This window comes from Bactrocera neohumeralis, unplaced genomic scaffold, assembly GCF_024586455.1.
Source record: "Bactrocera neohumeralis isolate Rockhampton unplaced genomic scaffold, APGP_CSIRO_Bneo_wtdbg2-racon-allhic-juicebox.fasta_v2 cluster11, whole genome shotgun sequence".
Lineage (NCBI taxonomy): Eukaryota > Metazoa > Arthropoda > Insecta > Diptera > Tephritidae > Bactrocera > Bactrocera neohumeralis.
In genome coordinates, this window is record NW_026089624.1 from 3035895 (window position 1) to 3055625 (window position 19731).

Genomic DNA, 19731 nt, shown 5'->3' on the forward strand with positions numbered 1-19731 from the left:
CGAATATTCTTTATGAGTTCATCTTTCATGAATTGATAAACGGCAGTTGGAATTGATATTAAACCACCGGAAGTATCAACTAGAATTGACACATTTCCAATTCTTAGCGAGTACGATGTAAATTGTCTTCGACAACGTAATTTTTGTTCGTATACCATCGTACATATTTTTCTGGCTTGCCTCTAAAAAAATTGTACACACCGTACCATTTACGGTACACAATGACTCAAGTGAAGTTGAAATGCGTACATTATCCAATAGGAACCGAAGGTCGTTTTTCCGGTGGATTGTGTAAATTCATCAAATGCATTATTTGAGAACACACATGTGGATGTCAATCTACTGGTTGGCCTTCCTTTCTGCGTAATTTTGTTGCTGGCGGTGTTTCCACTGGCTGCACTATATTCTCTGGGTTGAAGTACACTCTTTGGCCATTCTCCAAATTAAGTGCGAGATGCACAACAGTCGGAAAACGTTCATGAATTGCAAAAGTAAATATACTACAAAGAGCTTCATTTCAGTTCGACCGTATCGTTCAAGACCAATAACCGCCATGTTGCATCCTTTGGTGACTCACTTGCAAACATATTTGATCGATTTCACCAAACAAACAATATATATATACATATATATTCACAATATCAAACATTGACATGAGATTTGAATGTGAATTAGACAACAGTGGCGAATATAGTACGATCCATATGCTGTCAACTTCGATATTCACTACTCTAAGTTGTATGGTCGTCTGATGAGCTACGACGATAGAGTGGATATCCATCATTTCCAGTTTGCGATTCCGAAAGAAAAGCAAGTGGGTAGTGTTTCGTGCATTTACTGTTCGACATACAAACCGAAGTGGGATTGTGGTGTCCGCAAGGTCCATGAACCATGTTGGTTTTCATCACTTCGTTTAATACTGGATCTTTCTCTGCATCAGGAATTTCCGCAGAAATGATTTCATCAATTTGATCTGGTGGAACCACTATCCACCATCCAAAGAAGAACATCGTAACTGTTGTTTAGAAAGTCGTGCTGTGACAACGTGACGATCGCTTGCTGATTCACCCCGATCCATAATTCCACACGTATGTCATCGCATCCTTGAAGTACTCGTTCATGTGCCTTGGCGTTGATGGCAAAAAGAACACCGACTGATACGGGACCTCTTCGTGGCTTCGTAACAAATTTCAATCTGTAATTGATTACTTCGTTTGAAACACACATAAAGCTTTCACTGAATAATTTTCAATTTTTTTTTTTAAATAGCCGGAATAAAAGAAGCAAGCGACCGAAATTGAACGATTCAAATAATTTACAAATCATAATATTGAAAAACAAAAGAAAAAAGAATTGTATGAAAAAAGTCAATTTTTGGAAATTTCCAATTTTTCGACTTTTTCTTATAAAAAGTTTTTTTTTATTTCTGAACCTTTCCAGATCCACAGCGAACAACTTCTGAAAATTTCATGAAGATTGGTTTCGCCAGAGAACGTATATTATAGAGAAGGTACACGATGTCGAGAATTTAGGGATATTTCAATTTTGGGATATTTACTGTTTTGGATGAGTGCATTTCACCACAGAAAATTATTAGCGCATTTCACCACTTAACATCAGGGGCACGACAATAACAGAACTGAGTAGTTGTTAGCGCCAATGGAAAAAAATATGTTAATTTGTACGCTTACAGATTCCCTTTTTTACTATGCCCAAACGATGCTGCATATAATTGATAGATCGGTAAACATATGTACATATATTTGTTATGAAAGCACATAAGTGTGTACATACATATGTATGTATATATTTTAAGATTGAGCTATTTTATGATGAATTGCATAAAATCTTTGCAAATATATAATTCAATAAGATTTGTATTACTACCTAAATATGCATTTTATATAGGTTTGGTACGACATACATATGTATATTTATATACTTAAATAAATATTTGCTTTGGTCATTAAACTTTTCAAAATCATGTTAAAAGACCAAGCGGTCGCACATTTGTCCATATATAATTATGTCTGCATGTAAACAAATATGACAGACCATACGCATAATGTTTGTAAATTTGTCTACATGCAACGTATGTATGTAAATATGTACACTCAATGCTTCATGCGAAATCTACGTTGACGCGGACAACCAATGGCGAAGCTCATATTTTTTGCTTTCATGTCAAAGAGTCAATGTGTCGAAAGAATGACGCGACGACAAAGCTTCACAACATTGTGTTGTTGGTAGAAAATCCGAGCTGTGCCGAAAACACAAAAGAACGATCGCCAATTGCTACTGCTTTCCTTGCCGCTGTACCAGCTTCGCTTACAAACCAACGTAGATATGTATGTTTGTGTGTGAATTTGCATACATGTCGACTCAGATTTTTGCAAGCCGCGTAACAATATTTTCTACATTCCTTGACAAATACAGTCAATCCCGGTTATGTGCCACAATCAAATATACAGATTTTTGTGCTTTGCTAAAAATAAAAATATAATATGGCACATAAGCGGGTGCGGATACTTAAGCGAGTGGTACCTAAAACAATAATTTCCATGTACATATGTATATCAAAAAACAACCGTGAGATGCAGCAAGATGTGGGCAGTTAAGAGGGCTGATTTTCATTTAAGCGGAATACTACTTAACCGGGATTCACTGTACACATAAATCAGAGGAATATTGAATATTTTCTTTGGCACATTTCTTGACTTGAAAATCGACAAATAAACTATGTTGTCAATTTTATTCTATACTTATATTTGCGGGGTTGTCGCTTTTTCCTTCTCATACAAATATCAGAAATTGTTCAATTTATAATTTTTAGCTTTTGCCATCGTCACGAAAAGACGCTTGTTGGCAAAGGCATGCTCGGGGAGATGTAATGGTATTTGTTTTTGTGAATGAAGCAAGTTTGCCTGTTGAAAGTGCGCTTGCGTTCATGAATGAAAATATTGTTGTTGTGTGTTTTTCTACAAATTTGGGCATCGACTTGGCTGCCATATTGACTTGTGACGCTGCTGATGCTATTTGAAACCATTGTTGTAGAACAATATTCGTAGTTTTTGCGGGTGACATACATATCTACATGTGAACGTATGTATAAGTATGTATGTTCCCTGCCAACCACGAGCGGGTAAAAAACCAGATAATCAGTGGGTAAGAAAGTGGGTAATCGATAGAGTAATCATGTGTACTTTAACATAGGCTGAGCGACAATTTTACCCAGTCACGTACGTATACATGTGATCATACATCTTTGTTGCGCTCGTTCAGCAGTGTCATATAAAAAAGTATATCTGTCCTGCTCTAATGTCCCCAATCGACGGCTGATGCAGGGTTGCATTTTCTCTTTTTAAATAGCTGATGCAGGGTTGCATTTTAAACAGAAGATACTGGGTTGCATTTTTTGATTCCTACTTTTAAAATCTCAAACTAAACCTTTTAATTTTCAAAAGTTTTATTTTATTTTATTTTTTATAGGTATGTTTACAAAAAATTTATTACAATTTATATAAATAAAAATATATTTAATTTACAAAAATATTTAATATCTGAAAAAAGATTAATTAAAGAAAAGAATTATTAAAACCTGAAAATAAAAGAGTGGAAAAATATTATAAAAGACAAATACCTGAAAATAAAATAAAGATTATTAATACCTGAAAATAAATAATAATTACATTGAAGAAAGATTAATTGTATAAAATGATAATAATATCTGAAAAAAAGATTAATAAATAATGAAAGAATAAAATATATTAAATACAAATAGAATTTACTCTGAAAGCAAAGGTTAATTAAATAAAAATAGTGATAAAATCTGAAAAGAAAGAATAATTAAATAAAAATCATTATAATATCTGAAATAAAAGAATAATATTATCTGATTATTTAAAATATAAAGCAAACTTTTGTTTTCACATATTATATTGAATTGTGCAGGCCGCCTTAAACGCATAAAATACATACTTATGTACATACATATGTAAATATTTTTGCGTATTACTTATATTGAACTGCGCAATCCAATTTCAAACAACACACACTTTTTCTCACATACTTACTTAACAATTTATATTTGCTGCTTCTGATGATATTGCTGCAGCTGCTAATTCCAATGGTGTAAAAACAAATGAAGTAATTATTTGCAAATTATTTAAAAAATATCATTCACTTACCTTCTTGTTGTACGAGCTTCCTTTACGATAGTACGATCACGAATGACATGCGTCTTTCAATCGTTTTTTTATTACCCTTTTCGGGATTTCCTTTTGTCACTATTGACAATTATGTTTTCTCCTTCGCACTCATTCAAATAAATCAAGAGATGAAAGAAACCTTTTTTTATCACATTTAGGTAAACAAAAAATAACCCGAAAATGTGCGTTGGTGTTAGTGCATAGAGAAAAAATGTGTGGTTGTATTGGAATATTTGTCACAAGCGGGTAGCCGTGGTTGGCAGGGTTGTGTATGCATTATTTGTGTGGGAATGTCATGCGCACATATTTACATGTGTACTCATATTTGTATGTTGGTTGGTATACATTATTTGTTCGGCAATGTCGTACACATATGCATGTATGTACATACATATAGAGCAGTGCGCGCACACTTTTTACTGATAAGTGTACGATTACATGAAGCAACTTTTGTTGCTGATTCTCGGGCGATTCTCTTTTGCTGTTGCCCATTACCTTCACACGAGCAACTTGTGTTGCGCAACTCTGCTCGAGTTTTTTTCTCATTCTCTTTCACTTTACTTTAACCCATTGTCTACTCTTTACTTTAACCCATTGTCGCTTCTTTTTCCTTATAGGTATTTGGGCCACTCTATCACATACATATATTAATCAGCTCTGTCAATTAAGAAATACATTTTATTTATTAAAACAAAGATATATCACCCTTCTTACTATCGTCTGAATCAATTTGTATGGCATACATTTCACAATATCGTTAATTAATTCGATTTTTTCGTCATACTCCATTTTTTAAAATATTTATATTATATTATGTATATTTGTATACATATTTGCAAATTACTTACCAAAAGATGAAATTAAATTTTTTAAATATATTCAAAATATTAATTTCAAAAAAATATACGCAAATGCAACTATGTACTACGAAAGAAAGAACACGAATGCCGAAAAACGTCGCAGCGAACTGTTACGAATAAGAACACAAAGCGAGTTGCTGAACACGGGAAACTCGGCGCGGTTCTCCTCTCCTCGTCGCCCCCTCGCCTTTAAACTAAGAGTTGCCGCAACAAAAGTTGCTTCGTGTGATAAGACTCTAAATGATATTACGATTTGAATTTGAATTGTACTTACATACATACATACATATGTGCATATGTAATTATGCGCTTATATGTAGATGCGTAAAAATTAAATGACATATTATTGTAATATGTATATTAAGTTTTTATGATATTATGATAGTATCTCATATACATATGTATACATACATACATATGTACATACATATTCATATACATATGAAATTATAATACATATGTATGTATGTACATTTATTCTCAAACATAAGAAATATTTTAATAAATAACTCTTAAATGCACATTAACCACAAATATTGTTTTGAAAATAGCATAATTTAATTAGAATGATATAAATTATGCATACATATGTATATTCATAGAAATACGCAAAATGATAATCACATCAATTAACATGATGGCATGTGAGCATATAAAAATATAAGCAAAAGGCCAACATACGTCTGTAATAGCAATGCATGTTTCTGAGCATAATTTTCATTAAATGCTCAGCTCTGTTCACGCGCCACTGTTAAGATTTCTCCTTCTTAGCTAGCTGTGGTGAAATGCACTCATCGCATTTTGTTAGCTTTTGACAGTTTACACGCCTGTCCGTTGTTGGACCTTCTCTATAAATTTACGTTCTCTGGTTTCGCTGTTCTCGAGCCTTAGCGTTACTAACAAACAAGCATTCATTTTTACTTACATATGTACACTCAGCCCTTTTTTTACGCGATCTCTTTTTACCCTATTTCACTCTAAAGCTTAGTACGCAGCTCCCAAGAAACGTAAAAACTTCATATAAAAGAACGCTTAAGAAACTGTCAAGAAGCTTTCCTGCGATAAATGTACTTGTGCTAGTACGCAGCTCTCAAGAAATCTAGTACTAATTTTTGATACTTTTTTTCAGTAAAATGTGAATATGGCAAACCTCTTTTTGCGAAGAAACATCAAATCAACAATTGTTTCTTGAAAGAAAGTGACATTTGCGTACGAATAAAGTGAAGTTTATAATTATTTATATTGTTTTAAAATTTAAAAAAATGGATGCAAATTTAAAAAATGATGGCTCATTGAAACGCAAAAATCGCATGCTGAATTTCACAACGCTGGAGAAGCGCCAACTTGTGAATTGCGTTAAGGAGTGGCCCAGGATCTGGGATATTAGCAACACATTGCATTGTAATAAGAATGCAGTAAATCAATCCTGGCTCCACATAAGCAATGCCCTTGATAAAAGTGGTGAGTTAATTTATGTTTTGTATTCAGTGTTTTGTTGTTTCTAATAAAATTTATGTTTTAGTGGATGAGTGCAAATCAGCGTGGATTAGTATGCGCGAAAGCTATCGCTACCATGCTAGGATAGCTAATAAGAACAAAAGTGGCAGCGATGGTGGGGAAGTTTTGGAAACTCCATCCTTTTCAGAAAACGTTGATTGGGAGTTTGCGGAGGAAATGTCATTTTTGATGAATGTTTCCCACAAACGGAAGTAAGTCTGCATAATTTGAACGCTCGCCAAACAATGAATTTTTTTCTGTAGAACTTTCACAACTCCAGTATCTTTCGGAGAAGATTCGCATGCATCACCAATACATATCGGCGAGGATTCTAATGTGTCACAAACAAGTGCAACCGACTCACAGCAATCATACGATTATGTGAGTACATACATATATACATATACATATGTACATATTATACTTGTATATATGGAGAAGTTTTGAATATAGGCCTAATTATAGGAATTTTATTTATTTGTAATTTATTTTATATTTTAAAGACATACATATGTACATATTGAGATTATTTTTTTTACAATTGTGTTGTTTTATATTTCAGAACCCAACACCCACGAAACGAAGACGGCGATTAACCTCTCCCAGCAAAAATCAAGCGTGGAGTCGGTTTGATAACATACTCAAGAAGCAAGAGGAAATGTTGGAAAGTCGCTCAAATACCACACGCAGCTCCCCTTACGCACAAGCTCTTTCTAGTTTTGATTGGTTGTTAAATCAACTGCCTCGATCTGTTGGCGACGACATGTGTCTTTCCATAAATCTAATGCTACTGAAAAAGGTTGAAGAACATAAAAATAAAAACAGAAGCAACGATGAATAACATTTTTTTGTAAAAATTTATATTAATAATAAAAATTTTGTACTAAAAAGAAAATAACTATTTATATTAATACTCGTAATAAAAACTTTGTAATGAAATGAAAACTAAAAGCCTTTAGTCTTGATGTTTTTTATTTATGTATATAAGAATAATAATGTAATACATATTTAAACAAAAGTTGCATTGTTTTGACAAGGAACAGATCCATTAGGAGAATTAACATAGTCTGTTAATATTTTCCGAATATATTTGCCGTAATCTGAAGTTCTTCCGCGGTAAGTGGTTACGATAGATTCATTTCGAGTGTGTTCTTGTTGTAGCAACACTTCCCATTCTCCTGCTATCCAATTTCCAGTGCTATCTTCAAAGCCAGAAAACGCATTCGAAGTATACGTTCGGCGACACTTATTTGTAAGGAAATTATGCAATAGGCAACATGCCGAAACAATAACTTGCGCTCGTTCGGGCTTGCAAAATAAAATTTTTCTAAGGCAAAGCCATCTTGCAGTTAAAATGCCGAAAGCATTTTCTATGCACCGCCTAGCTCTACTTAGCCTGTAGTTAAAAATCCTTTGCTCTACCGAGAGTTGTGTGGCGCTATAAGGTTTAATTAAGCGCTTACACAAAGGAAAAGCGCCGTCTCCCACAATAAAATGCGGCAATTTTTTTTTCATTAATTACTCTGTCAGGAGGAAATGGACAGGTATCGTTCAGAATTCTGGTCCCAAACTTAGAATTTCTCATAATATGAGAGTCGCCTTCGCTTCCATATGCACCTATATCCAAATAAGTAAATTTATAGTTCGCATCACAGGTAGCCAGCAACACAATTGAATGAAACCCCTATAAATTAAAAAGTTTAAAATTTGTATTACTTTTTAGTACAACCGAAGCATATAATGTGATCTTACTTTGAAGTTATAAAATATACTTCCACTTTTTGGAGGTGCTTTTATATTAATATGTTTTCCGTCAATGGCGCCAACACAATTGGGAAAATTCCATTGGTTTTCAAAACCATTAGCTATTTCTAGCAAATTTTGTTTCGTCCAATCGGGCACTTCATTTTTCAGTACGGCACATAATGCTTCACAAACGTCGTTTACGATGTGTCCAAAATGTTGTTTGCTGATAAGATAGCAAGAAGCTACGTGGCGTTGCAAATCCCCCGAAGCTAGGTATCTGTAAGAATAATTTTCAAAAAAACATAACAGGGTTATAAAAGACACTTTGGCAGAAATGTTTAAAACATACTATAGTACCACTGCCAATTTGGTTTTAATTGGAATAAATCTTTTGGCCTGGTGTTGCGTTTCGGAAGTAAGTGCGGCTCCACCATCACACAAAGTTCATCAAAAACTTGTGGTGGCATGCGAAAGTTTTCAACGAATAAATTTGGTGAGTTTCGCAAGGCTTCGAAATCGGACATGAATCTTCCCTTGTCGTTTCGTTCCTTAAGGTATGGACTCACCCAATATCTCGCCTTCTTACGCTCCTTTTTTTCGAATTCAGCATCCATCTCCATGGCAGCCATCATGGCACCACAATTCAACGTATTCATTAAATTTATCCTACAATTAATTAAAATCATTAATATGAAATTTAGTTCATTTTGAAATTTGATCTAAAACTTACCAATCTTCATCCATATTCCTTAGATCGCAATACAAATATATATGTGCTTACACTACTATATTTATTTTCTTTGTTTATTTTCTCTCGTTCTTCTAATGTAGATCATTCACAATGCGTAACCAGCTGTCAAAATTACTTGAGAAATAATGTATTTTTTCTAGAGCAATTACTTGAGAGCTGCGTACCAAATTCCTTTTTTTACGCGAATTTATCACTTTAACGCGATTGCTTTTTTTCGTCTTTTGCTTGTTTACATACATGTTTTTACGCGTAATAATTTTTGGGAATACAGTTTCGGGAATTTCGTTAAAAGACTAAGTTCCTCATTATTGCATCAGCCGTTGATTGTGTTGTGATTGGTTGTTTGCGTGTCGTCTCTTCAAGAAGTACCGTTTTAGCGGGGCGACAGCGTGGCGTCGCTATCGTCGAGTGTGGTTCGGTGGTAAGCACAAAAGGAAGAAAACGACGTTTCAAAAAGAATTGAGTCTCTGCATGTTAAGATATAAAGAACTACATCGGAATTTATTGGGTCCAAAAAGAATCATTCAAACAAAATTAACTGAATTTATGGTGCAAACTCAGTCGGAGATGCTAAGTCAATCAGAACATCAATCCATAGTTTTTACTATTGATTCTGATACAAATTCTAGTGATATCAGGGCCGGCGATCAAAATAAGCGGCTAAGAACAATTTCCACTACGGATAATGACAGTGATTAAACAGCATTGAACGGGTTTTTCAATAAATCTACCTATTTTCTATTTTCTTCTTTGAATGAATTTCTATTTTGTTATGAATGAATAAATAATAAGTCTGAAATTTGAAACTTATTGTATTGTTTTTGAATATTTTTTTGCGCGTATATTTTGTTATACGCGATATTTTTTATATTCGGAACCAATTCGTCAGTTAATATTAGAAAACTGACCATTTTTACACGATTAATGGCAGAACCAATAATTGCGTAAAAAAAGGAATGAGTGTATATACAAAATAAAACGTATGTATGGGAAAAAGAAAAGGACTGTTTTTAGGCGTTTTCCGGCAACTTTCGTAATTTTACATAAGAACCTTCTCCTAATAATAACAAATACGACAAAAAAAAAAAGAATTAGTGAAATCGGTTCAGCCATTCACGCGTGATGCCGTGACAACGGTAAACGGGTTTCATTTTTATATATCGTCACCTGAAATGCAAAATAACGTATCATCAAAAAATTCAAAATTGAGTTTTTTACTGATTACGATTCACCACATCATATTACATATGTGTCGCAAATTTTAAGCTTCTGCGATCAAAAATACCCAAGCTATATTAAAAATTCAAAAAAACGTATCATCAAGTGCTTGATTTCGTTAAACCAAATAACGTATCATCACTCAAGTATGTAAATATAACAGAGTGTTTTTTTATATCGAAGTTACCCTTCATTTATTGTTTATGTTTATTTTTAGTGCTTAAGTTCAATGTGCTTTGGTTAGTTTAGGCTACATCGTTGATCGAACGTGGAAGGTGAACATATATGTAGTCCTTTGTGAGGCCATAGAAAAGAAGAACTCCTGTGTTCGAACTAATAAATTAACAAAACACTTTCCGCCAGTTCGGTGGGATGTCTGAAGGTATGCGTCCCCAAGTGATTAAGTCCTGACCTCCCTAACGCAAGACAGCCAAGAAGGAAGTGTTGAGTTGCTTCCACCTAATCTTCTTCCAGCTTGTGTAGATGGCATCTGGTAGGATTCCCAGCCTTACTGCGTGGAAGCCAATAGGGCGATGGCGTGTTACAAGCCCCAAAACTAGGCAAAGGCTGCCTTACTGAGGGCAAAGACCCGTGCTTTTTTAGGAATTCAGCAGCCTATTCTTTTGCAAAGTTTAACAATAACTAAGAAGAAATGACAACATCTGCAGGACCTAGAAGCTTTAATTCCAGCAGACTGTTATTACTTTTATGATAATATACCTTTTGAATAATTAGTTATTTAATAAATAATAATTAAACATTATCCTCATTTTTTAGCTTGAAATATTTAAATTTTCTCTAGTACTTATGTACATACATATTAATAATAAAAATAACATGAAATATGAAAAGCTTGCAACTGTTTTTATTTAAAATTAAAAAAAAAGTATTAATATTCAAATTTTTAGTTTTTTTACAAATTTAGATTGATCATACGTTATTTTGTTTCAGAAATGAAAATTCAAAATAACGTAAGACACCTACTATAAAATTCGCTTAACTTTTTCATTATTTTTTTTCTAAAATATACTTATAGGTTTATGTTAATTCTGATTTGAAAATTTTGTTTCAATATCTCTAGTGGTTTTCTTTTTATACGGTTTTTTGCTTCTCCTGTAAACCTACGAAAAGTGATGTTACGTTATTTTGCATTTCAGGTGACGATATGTATATAGATTATTTATGGCAGTTGGATTATTTCTTTAGGTTTCGTAAGTATGAACTTTTATAAATAGTTATATCAAAAATAGAGTTGGTATACCTAATACCACTATGTATAACATACATATATTATTAATTAACGTCTAATTAATCACCAAACATTATTGTGTACAAAGATTTGCGCTTAGCTTCTGCCTCAGTTATTCGCCGGCCATTTTCATGTGAAGGAAATTCATGTGATTCTTCGTCGTTGTCGACAACTATATTGTCTACGTATTCAATATCGTTAGAAGTAGCTCGGAAGATGTTATGCAATATACAGCAAACAATAAACCAGTTGGAACATAGAATATGACTTTGTTCGTCCTGAATACGTATTCTTAATTTTTTAAGACTGCCAAAGCGTTCTTTTAGAATACCAAAGCAATGTTCAATCCTCACGCGATATTTGCTATGACGTAAGTTTAAAGCTTTACGCATTGTTGTGAATTTGTTCGAAATGGCGTGATAAGAGTGGCCAGCAATGGATAAGCAGAATCTCCTGCTAGCCATTGAGAAGAAGAAAAAAGTGAGCCTTCCTGAGTGGAGAGAGCACTAGTACGAAACATGCGAGCATCGTGTACACTACCAAAGTGTTCAGCTACTACGTGCCGAATCCTTAACTCTTAATCGCATACAACTTGCGCCTTTATGGAATAGATTCGGCCTTTTGAAAAACAAGCCGAATGGTTAACAACTGGTGCTTCTGCAAGTTTTAATTCAGTACCATCAATATACCCTATGCAATGTGGCAGCTTATTGTATGTTGTTTTAACGATATCTTGTCTTTCATTGGTACCAGGCCATGTGATATATTCAGATTTTAACTCCAAAATTGACGAAAATACTCTCTTTGTAATCTTGTAAAGCGTGTCACCATCTCCTACACCAAACAGTGTAGCTACTTTCCGAATCGCCGCACTTTCATCCGATGAACCCAAACGATATAAGGTTATAGCTAACTTTAGTTCTACTGAAAATTGCTTAATGGATTGAGCGTTGTTAAATTGTGCACTGTCTTTGATCAAGGACAATAGCAACGTAAATTGATCTCTTGAGACTCGGAGCATTTGTTGTTAACGTCCTTCGTCTAAATAGTCAAGAACATTAGTCCTCCATTCCAAACACTTTGGCACATTTTTATAATTTCCGCAATCGTTCGATAAAATAATTGTAAGGCTTTCATCCAATTCATCCTCACTTCGGAGTGGCAAAAACGATTATTTTAAATATAGTCCAAGTAGAACACCTCCAACGAAAGGATAAACAGCCTCGGATGAGAGACCCTCTTTTGATGATGATGATGGAATATCCGGTCCTTTAAATGGGAAGGTAACGCTCCCAGCTGGTTGATGTCCTCGTCATAGTAAAAGTTGACATCACTGCCTGTCAAAGAAACTCGATGGACGGAATAAGGACTAAGACGAGTAGGTTCTTGTGGCATTTACTACAGTGGCCATATAAGAAGCGCAAAATCTGTGTAAAACTCGTGGTGGGAGAAAGACTTCTTCGCCGAGTACTGTCATTCACCCCGGTGGATTAACGTCTAGCCACAATCTGCAAGATGTCTTCTATGAGCACTTGTAGCGCACCTACATATGTGAGCTGCCTTCCCCACGATGTCAAAATCGTGCTTGGCGACTTCAACGCCAAGGTGGACAAAGAAGGTACCTTTAGCACAACGGTCGTTAAATTCAGCCTCCATGATGAAGCGTCCCCACATGGGTTGAGGCTGATCGGCTTCGGCGGGTCCCGAAATATGGTTATCTGTAGTACAAGATTCTACCTGACTGTCTTCAGATCGAAAAGCCACCAACCAAATCGATCATGTTATGATAGGAGGAAAACACGTCTCCAGTGTTTTAGAAGTGCGTACGCTCCAAGGTCCTAGCATTGACTTGGATCACTATATTGTTGCACTAAAGATACGCACCCGCTTCTGTGCACCAAAAGACACACGTCAACAAACACAAGAAGAGTGCGACATCCAGAAGCTGCAATCGCAAGCATTTCAAGCTTCTTACGTACAACTGCAACCGAAACGGAAAAGACCCAAGAACAGCTGGTACGACAAAGTACCGCAGTGGAGAGAAAACACTGCCGACCGTTTGCGGGTTTGTATAGATATCGAGAGTTGAAGAGGGAAATGAGATAAATTTGCAGTTACAAATGAGAAACGGTGAAATGCGTGAGTATGAAGAGATTGAGAAGCTGCCCGACAGGGGCAATGGTCGCAAATTCTCCAAAAAGATGCGGGGACTAGCAGAAGGTTTCAAGACCGGAGCATGCTCTTGTAGAACCCCGAGAGGTGATGTCCAGAGCCCAGAGTATACTGAAATTATGGAGGGAAGACTTCTTCGTCTTGCTGAATGGCAGTGAGAGCATAACACAAGAACATGGTGACGCTCCACTGTCCGACCATGACAAACTTCGATTAGCAATTACACGCCTGAAGAACAACACAGTGGCGGTGGCCCATAGGTCAGCCGAGCTATCCAAATACAGCGCCGAAGAACTGATAAGGAGCATGCATCAGCTTATTTGTAGAATATACGTTGAGCACTACAAAAAGCTTCGTCAGAATCGAAAAGGCATCTCTGAGCGACTTCTTCAATCAACTCCTATAGAAAATAATTCCAGCTGGATAGCTAAATAGAGAACGTACAAACTTCTATAAGAGTGTACAGCTGCTGGCGTATGCTGATGATGTTGATATCATTGGCCCTAAAAACTGCACCATTAGTTCTGTTTTCTCCAGAATGGATAAGGAAGCAAAGAAAATGGGTCCGATAGTGAACGAGGGCAAGACGAAATATTAGTCGTTGTACTTGCGACTAGGCTCCCACTTCACTGTTGACAGTCATAGGGCTTTTTCGGTTGTGCAAACTGCGCAGTATGCTTAATGCTTCCTGGAAGAAAAAAGAAAATCTGGCATCTGCAACGAAATCGAAAGTTCGAAAAAGCTGCTCTGCGCTAAAACGCGCAACACTCGCATCAAAGAAATATTGGTTTCAGTTATTTTGGCGCAAAATTCAATTGGATCGGTTCGGTTATTTAAAGTTAATTTCGTTTTTATTTATTATAACTTTTAATAAAGATAAATATTGTGTCCATTTTAACCGTATATTTAATTCAATTCGGATTTGAAAAGTAAATTGTAATCCCGGCTTGTATGTCGTTGTAAGTTTTTATAAATTTGTGTGATTTGTATTTAATACAAATTGTGCTTTTTCTAATTCATTAGATTAGACAACGAGGAAGTTGCAACAAGTAGTTTGAAGTTGCTAGTGAGAGTCCAGCTGTACATGGAAGGAGAATTTTCAGCAGGGCGATAAAAAACTAATTTCTGTGGGGCCAAGTTCTTCGAGACATGCAGAAAGCTCAGCCGGACTTTAATAAAACAAGAAAAAACGTTAACTTCGGTTGCACCGAAGCTAAATACCCTGCACAGGTGCATTTCTGTTAGTAACTTTGTGTTCAGTTTGTATGAAAGCTATATGCTATAGTTAACCGATCTTATCAATTTCTTCGGAGATTACATTGTTGCTTTAGAAAATAATATATACCAAATTTCGTGAATATATCTTATCAAATGTGAAAGTAGTCCATACAAGAACTTGATTCCGATCGTTCAGTTTGTATGGCAACTATATGCTATAGTTAACCGATCTGAACAATTTCTTCGGAGATTGCATTGTTGCCTTAGAAAATAATATATACCAAATTTCGTGAATATATCTTGTCAAATGTGAAAGTTGTCCTTGCAAGAACTTGATTCCGATCGTTCAGTTTGTATGGCAGCTATATGCTATAGTTAACCGATCTCAACAATTTCTACGGAGATTACATTGTTGCTTTAGAAAATAATATAAACCAAATTTCGTGAATATATCTTGTCAAATGTGAAAGTTTTCCATACAAGAACTTGATTCCGATCGTTCAGTTTGTATGGCAGCTATATGCTATAGTTAACCGATCTCAACAATTTCTACGGAGATTACATTGTTGCTTTAGAAAATAATATAAACCAAATTTCGTGAATATATCTTGTCAAATGTGAAAGTTTTCCATACAAGAACTTGATTCCGATCGTTCAGTTTGTATGGCAGCTATATGCTTTAGTTAACCGATCTGAACAATTTCTTCGGAGATTGCAATGTTGCCTTAGAAAATAACATATACCAAATTTCGTGAATATATCTTGTCAAATGTGAAGGTTTTCCATACGAGAACTTGATTCCGATCGTTCAGTTTGTATGGCAGCTATATGCTATAGTTAACCGATCTAAACAATTTCTTCGGAGATTATATGGTTGCCTTAGAAAATAACATATACCAATTTTCGCTAATATATCTTGTCAAATGTGAAAGTTGTCCATACCAGAACTTGTTTCCGATCGTTCAGTTTGTATGACAGCTATATGCTATAGTTAACCGATCCGAACAATTTCTTCGGAGATTTCATTGTTGCCTTACAAAATAATTTATACTAAATTTCGTGAATATATCTTGTCAAATGCAAAACTTTTCCATACGAGAACTTGATTCCCATCGTTCAGTTTTTATGGCAGCTATATGTTAAAGTGGTCTGATATCGGCCATTCCGACAAATGAGCAGCTCCTTGAAGAGAAAATGACGTTTGCAAAATTTCAAAACGATATCTTAAAAACTGAGGGACTAGTTCGTATATATACAGACAGACAGACGGACATGGCTAAATCGACTCAGCTCGACATACTGATCATGTATATATATACTTTATAGGGTCTCCGACGATTCCTTCTGGGTATTACAAACTTCGTGACAAACTTAATATACCCTGTTCAGGGTATCATAAGAAAACAGATTTCCCGAAAGTTTCGAAACTTTTTGACCACCTTTAAACGCATCAAACAGCGGAATAACCAAACCGGCCGTAACGCTACTAGATGGACATTTTTTAAAGCATTTAATGCAGTATATAGCGTACGCCATTCAATCAATCCACCACTTAATTTGGAAGCAAGCAATGAAACACTTCTCAAACTCACTTTTTAAAATATGTGGAAGAACAGGAGCAGGCACGTCACTACAAAGTAATGGGGCTCGAATGGAAAAAGTCGAAATTGAACAAGAACGGATTAAGGCACTTATTCATTTGAAAGACATTTTACAAAAGAATAATTAAATTTTACATTAAATGTTAAAATAATGCTCTCTATACTTGTGACATTAATACTAATATATATTTTAATGTGGAATGAATTAAACCGACTTGAAAACTTTTTCTATAAAACTGTATCTTGATCTTACATTTAATTTTAATATGTTGATCTCCAAACTTGTTAAATTAATACTAAAATATATTTTATTGTGAATTGTTGTGTTTTATTTATGTTTAATAAGCTATACATATGTAAGTATTTACATGTGAAAATAAATGTATTAAATCAAAGATGCAATAAAAGTTGCCAAGTTATTTGAATGCCAACAGGGTCTTCGCTATTAGCAATAAATTGTTAGGAATTTTGGTCTTGGATTCCATTATCAACATTAGTTGTTCCAACAGTTAAAGGCAATCCGAAGATTCTCTATTTATAATAAAAAAGTGTAATAATTCACAAGATTATATTTTATATATATATCTTTTTTTAATAGGCCTGACATTAACGTGGTTTGAAATTTTAAAATTTTGTTGAAAAATACTGAAAGCCTGTTCTATGTGGGCTTTTGTTAAGCTAAGATATTAATTAAAAGTCCTCTGTTCCCGGTTGAGGTTTCCGTTGTCTCTAATATATGGAGTCATTAGGAACTTTGAATTAGGGTAAGCAGAGTCGTTCTCAGCCAGCTTAACTTGGCCAGTAGTGATAGCTTTGAATTTTGGGATACTTTTCCATACTTTCTCGTCATGGCAACTAAAAAATACATCCAAAAAATGAAATTTATTGTCAAATATGGTTTAAAGTTAATATTTCTTTGAAACAAGTCGGAATTTATCTAATTGCAAAACTAAGCTCACCTGCTTTATTATGAAATGTGTGCATTTTCGATTGTAACAACTAATGACATCCTCCTTTGGGGTTAGTGTTTTAAAATGACTACCATCTAGATACCCAATTGCAAACGGAAGCGGATTATTACTACTGTTCTGAATTGTTTCCACTGTCTCATATTGACATACAGCGGAAGGCCACATTATTTCAATCTTTAACGCCAAACAAATAATATCCACGATACCAAAAAATATTTTATGAGCTGTTGCTTTAGATATATGAAAACGGTCGCTTAATTGCCTGAATGTTTGAGTGGTATTTACCAACCTCCACAAGGCAACATATAAGCAGTTTTCTAAACAGTATCCAATACGCCCGCGCCGATTGCTAGTCCAAAATGGTTGAATGGCTACTTTCAATTCCTGAGGAACAACAATAACATCCTCATTTTCATCAACAATAATACTGCTTAAAAATATTTCGTTCATTTTTAGTTCAGAAATGAAAATATTTCAATGTACAGTTTCGAATAAGCATCATGCAACAGCATCAGCCGAAAAAGCCAATAACTTCGAAGTTGAAGATAGTTTAGTTTATCTTGGAACCAGCACTAACACCAAAAACAACGTCAGCCTCGAAATCCAATGCACTTCGGACTGACTAGGCATTTAAGAAGTAAAGTCCTCTCTGAGGTTTCAGAGAATTAAGAGACATCGGTTACGCTGGCTAAGTAATGTCGTCCGAATGGATGAAATCAGACCCTCGCTCCGTTGGTAAGACCAGGTGGTGAAGGACCTGGCTACACTTGGAATCTCCAATTGGCGCTAAAGAGCGAAAAGGAAAAACGACTGTTGCGCTGTTGTAAACTCGGCTATAACCTCGTAAGTGGTATCTATGTCAATAAAGAAGAAGATACTTATCATTCTACTGTTGCTTGGTCAGTCCATTGTGCAAACTCCAGCAGTATGCATGATGCAACCAGCCCGTCGTGTTTGGCAAAAGAGAAAGTTCGAAAAAGGGTCACTGCCGTAGCTGTTGTGCAAAAACGCGCAAAACTTTCAACATTTGGACAGTAGTTGCATAAAACTTTACATAAAAATCAATTGTGTTATTTAAAATGTCATTGTAAGTAATTTATCTTAAATATAATTCCAATATTATTACTTTATTTTTGAGGGTTTTTTATTTGACTTCAAATTTACTTTATACTTTTATTTTTTTGCCCATTTATTCTCTTTTTATACCTTTCTAATAGCATGGACAATTGTTGCTGTCTTGCTCGCTAGTGAGGCAATTAATAAGAAAAATTATTATTTCGCATATTTTATTTATTTTAGATATGTACGTCATTTAGAGCGGGTTTAATATGGCGGTATTTAGAAACAAGGTTCAACTTAAGGAGAAAGTTAAAATACATGATGTTATGTATATGGACATGGATAAATTAAATTTATTTTTGGAGATAAAACCTTAGAAACTTAATTTCCAGAAGAGATTTAAAAAGAGAAATTCATTACATAAGAAATCAATGGCGAAGCTAGGGGGGGGGGGGGGGGGGGGGGGAAGGGGGCCGTCGCCCCGGGCGCAACGTCTTGGGGGCGGCAAAACGATTTTCGCTATTTTTTAATATTCAGAAAAATACTTCAACAAATTTTTTTACAAAATTTATTATAAAAGATAAAGGCTTTTACACTCACAATGTAATAATCTGAATAACAATGAAAAATATTAATTTTTACCCGAATACTCTTCAGTCTTTGAATTTGTCTTATATCTTTTGGCTTATATCTTTCTTAAAAATAGTGAAAGAACTTAAAGATGCAGCTCTACTCTCGGTTGTGGAGTAGGTGCAATTGCTCTTAAAAGCTTTAGTTGATCAGAAATCATTGCCCTTGTGTCTTCGAACTGGTCTAGGCAGTGTTCATACTTGGTGTATGCCGAGGATTTAAAATTTTCCGGTAGATCTGAGTCGTCAGATTCTACGATTGCGTCATATGCCGCTTGGAGACGTGTCCAGAAATTGTCTAAATTATCTTTTTTGATTTCTAAATTCGGTCAGAATTGTCTTGAATCGGTGAAGATGAAAATCGAGTGCAGTATCGTATCAAACTGTCACTCTCAGCAATGAATTTTGTATAAGAAATATCTTTACCCCTCTTTAGTTTTGTAGCACCTTGCTTTGAGCGTGTAGCTTCAGCCGGTGTACACGGACTTTTTTCGTCTGAAATCATCTTTGGAACTTTTAGCAACTGAGTTGTTTTAGATTCCTTTGAGTCTG

At 34.9% G+C, this 19731-nt stretch overlaps 3 protein-coding genes and 1 pseudogene across 3 annotated transcripts in view; 1 reads left to right on the forward strand and 3 right to left on the reverse strand.

Moving 5' to 3' along the window:
* Positions 1-19731, reverse strand: part of LOC126765675 (uncharacterized) — a 784771-nt gene that overhangs the window by 621189 nt on the left and 143851 nt on the right. The window lies entirely within an intron of this gene.
* LOC126765731 (uncharacterized) lies at positions 5564-7476 on the forward strand. The gene is made up of 4 exons (XM_050483469.1): positions 5564-6529; positions 6591-6777; positions 6829-6946; positions 7128-7476. The coding sequence occupies exons 1-4, from the start codon at positions 6331-6333 to the stop codon at positions 7404-7406; spliced, it is 783 nt and encodes a 260-aa protein (XP_050339426.1). The 5' UTR covers positions 5564-6330; the 3' UTR covers positions 7407-7476.
* LOC126765854 (uncharacterized) lies at positions 7574-8584 on the reverse strand (annotated as a pseudogene).
* On the reverse strand, positions 8593-9592 carry LOC126765763 (uncharacterized). The gene is made up of 2 exons (XM_050483505.1): positions 9042-9592; positions 8593-8977 (listed from the first exon to the last, which is right to left on the reverse strand). Exons 1-2 carry the CDS (start codon positions 9053-9055, stop codon positions 8650-8652), a joined length of 342 nt encoding a protein of 113 aa, XP_050339462.1. The 5' UTR covers positions 9056-9592; the 3' UTR covers positions 8593-8649.

Coding starts and splice junctions, on each gene's coding strand:
- LOC126765731 (XM_050483469.1), top strand. CDS start 6,331: ATGGATGCAAATTTAAAAAATGATGGCTCATTGAAACGCAAAAATCGC. Junction 6,778..6,828: donor AATGTTTCCCACAAACGGAA/GTAAGTCTGCAT, acceptor TTTTTTCTGTAG/AACTTTCACAACTCCAGTAT. Junction 6,947..7,127: donor CACAGCAATCATACGATTAT/GTGAGTACATAC, acceptor TTTATATTTCAG/AACCCAACACCCACGAAACG.